This window comes from Limulus polyphemus, unplaced genomic scaffold (genome assembly GCF_000517525.1).
Source record: "Limulus polyphemus unplaced genomic scaffold, Limulus_polyphemus-2.1.2 Scaffold5756, whole genome shotgun sequence".
NCBI lineage: Eukaryota > Metazoa > Arthropoda > Merostomata > Xiphosura > Limulidae > Limulus > Limulus polyphemus.
This window is the reverse complement of record NW_013671366.1, coordinates 51,585-53,604: the sequence shown is the minus strand read 5'-3', so window position 1 is coordinate 53,604 and position 2,020 is coordinate 51,585. Positions and strand designations below refer to the sequence as shown.

Sequence of the window (2,020 nt, the reverse complement as noted above, 5' to 3'; positions counted from 1 at the left end):
CATTAATATTTGTTAACTTGGAGTCACAGCAGAGATTATTGATCTGCAAGCTAATGTAGAACAATGCTTGTTGCCACAACACATGCATAATTCATGCTTGATTCAAACACAAAAATAACATATATTAATGTACACTTGGAGTCACAGCAGAGATTATTGATCTGCAAGCTAATGTAGAACAATGCTTGTTGCCACAACACATGTATAATTCATGCTTGATTTAAACAAAAATAACAAATATTAATGTACACTTGGAGTCACAGCAGAGATTATTGATGTAAAAGCTAATGTAGAACAATGCTTGTTGCCACAATGCAGGTATAATTCATGCTTGATTTAAACACAAAAATAACAAATATTAATGTACACTTGGAGTCACAGCAGAGATTATTGATCTAAAAGCTAATGTAGAACAATGCTTGTTGCCACAACACATGTATAATTCATGCTTGATTTAAACACAAAAATGTACATTAATATTTGTTATTTTTGTGTTTGCAATAATAATGACAAACCTTATGGATGCATTGTTTGCATTTTGAAGCTGTTATTCCTTGAATAACAGAAAATAAATCTTACTTTCATAACCAGTAATGTAAATGTGAGTCTATTCCTGTTCTTATAAAGCAATTAGTCAAGATTTTGAGGCTAGATCTGCTATTATAAAACTCTTAGTCTTTATTGTTTTGAGGTCATTTCATTGCAACATCTAGAATTGAAGTTCTCACTAGGTTTTTTTAGGTCTTACATTATTTATGAGTTTAAGAAACTATAATTTCTCCAATGTATTTTGATATGGACATAATTTCTCTTTAAAATATTTCTGAGTTGTGCATCAGGTATTAAGAAGCTGTGGTTTTCCCAGTTTATGACCGTGAGAGAGTAACGTCTGTTATGTTCTTAGCATGTGATTATGGAGAAACTTAGTAACTGGAAATTTTGGCTGTAAGATTGTCAAACTTGAATTTGTTTTGTGTTCCTTTCAATTGTCATGTTGTCAGAGAAGTTCCCAGGTTTTGACTTTTATTAGAAATTAGTTGTATTTTCTGTCTGTTACAGAAATATGTGTTCTAATTTGTTTTTTGAGAGACATTTTTTAAGACCTTTTGTCTTCTTTTTTCATTTCAGACTGATAAAGACTTTATAACAAGACAAGCTGTTGAAATTGAAACACAGTATGTATGACTGTACTTGCATGTTTTAAATGTATGGTGATTTTTATATGGAAGTTTAACAAAATGTAACCTATTGCAGAGTTGTCTTGTTACAGTTTATAAAATCTTATTTACAGTCAAAGTATATGATGGCATTGAAATTATCCAATAGCTCAAAATATTTATTGGTTTACAAACTACTTGTTCATTGTTCCAAAGATAATAGCTAACGTGTTTTTTTTACATCTTAGCTACTGTACGTTTTGTAATAATTTTGTGATAATTATTGTATTGTTCACAGTTTCCAAGAGCACATAGAAACTGGACTGTTAGAAATTGTTGCTCCTTCAGCAAATTTTTATCCAGACTGGACAAAGTTGCAACAGACTCTTGGAGACCCACCTGAAAGAGTCAAGTGAGAAAACTTTCTTTGTGGAATCTGTAGTTAGCTAAGATGACTTGGTCGAGTTACTACATACAATCTAATAGTTGGACAATCACCATGTTTGCTAAGATGACTTGGTCGAGTTACTACATACAGTCTAATAGTTCGACAGTCATCATGTTTGCTAAGATGACTTGGCCAAGTTACTACATACAATCTAATAGTTGGACAATCACCATGTTTGCTAAGATGACTTGGTTGAGTTACTACGTACAATCTAATAGTTGGACAATCACCATGTTTGCTAAGATGACTTGGTCGAGTTACTACATACAATCTAATAGTTGGACAATCACCATGTTTGCTAAGATGACTTGGTCAAGTTACTACATACAGTCTAATAGTTCGACAGTCATCATGTTTGCTAAGATGACTTGGCCAAGTTACTACATACAATCTAATAGTTGTACAATCACCATGT

General features: G+C 32.0%; 1 protein-coding gene and 1 long non-coding RNA gene across 2 annotated transcripts in view; both read left to right on the top strand.

The window, feature by feature from the left end:
• Window positions 1–2,020, top strand: part of LOC106472945 (alpha-1,3-mannosyl-glycoprotein 4-beta-N-acetylglucosaminyltransferase B-like) — a 30,897-nt gene that overhangs the window by 12,536 nt on the left and 16,341 nt on the right. The window contains exons 2-3 of the mRNA XM_013933615.2: window positions 1,129–1,175; window positions 1,456–1,569. Coding sequence (XP_013789069.2) covers window positions 1,129–1,175; window positions 1,456–1,569 — 161 coding nt within the window. The remainder of the gene's footprint in view (window positions 1–1,128; window positions 1,176–1,455; window positions 1,570–2,020) is intronic.
• Window positions 23–468, top strand: LOC111089276. The gene is made up of 2 exons (XR_002613564.1): window positions 23–202; window positions 319–468. It is a non-coding gene; the product is annotated as an uncharacterized LOC111089276 (long non-coding RNA).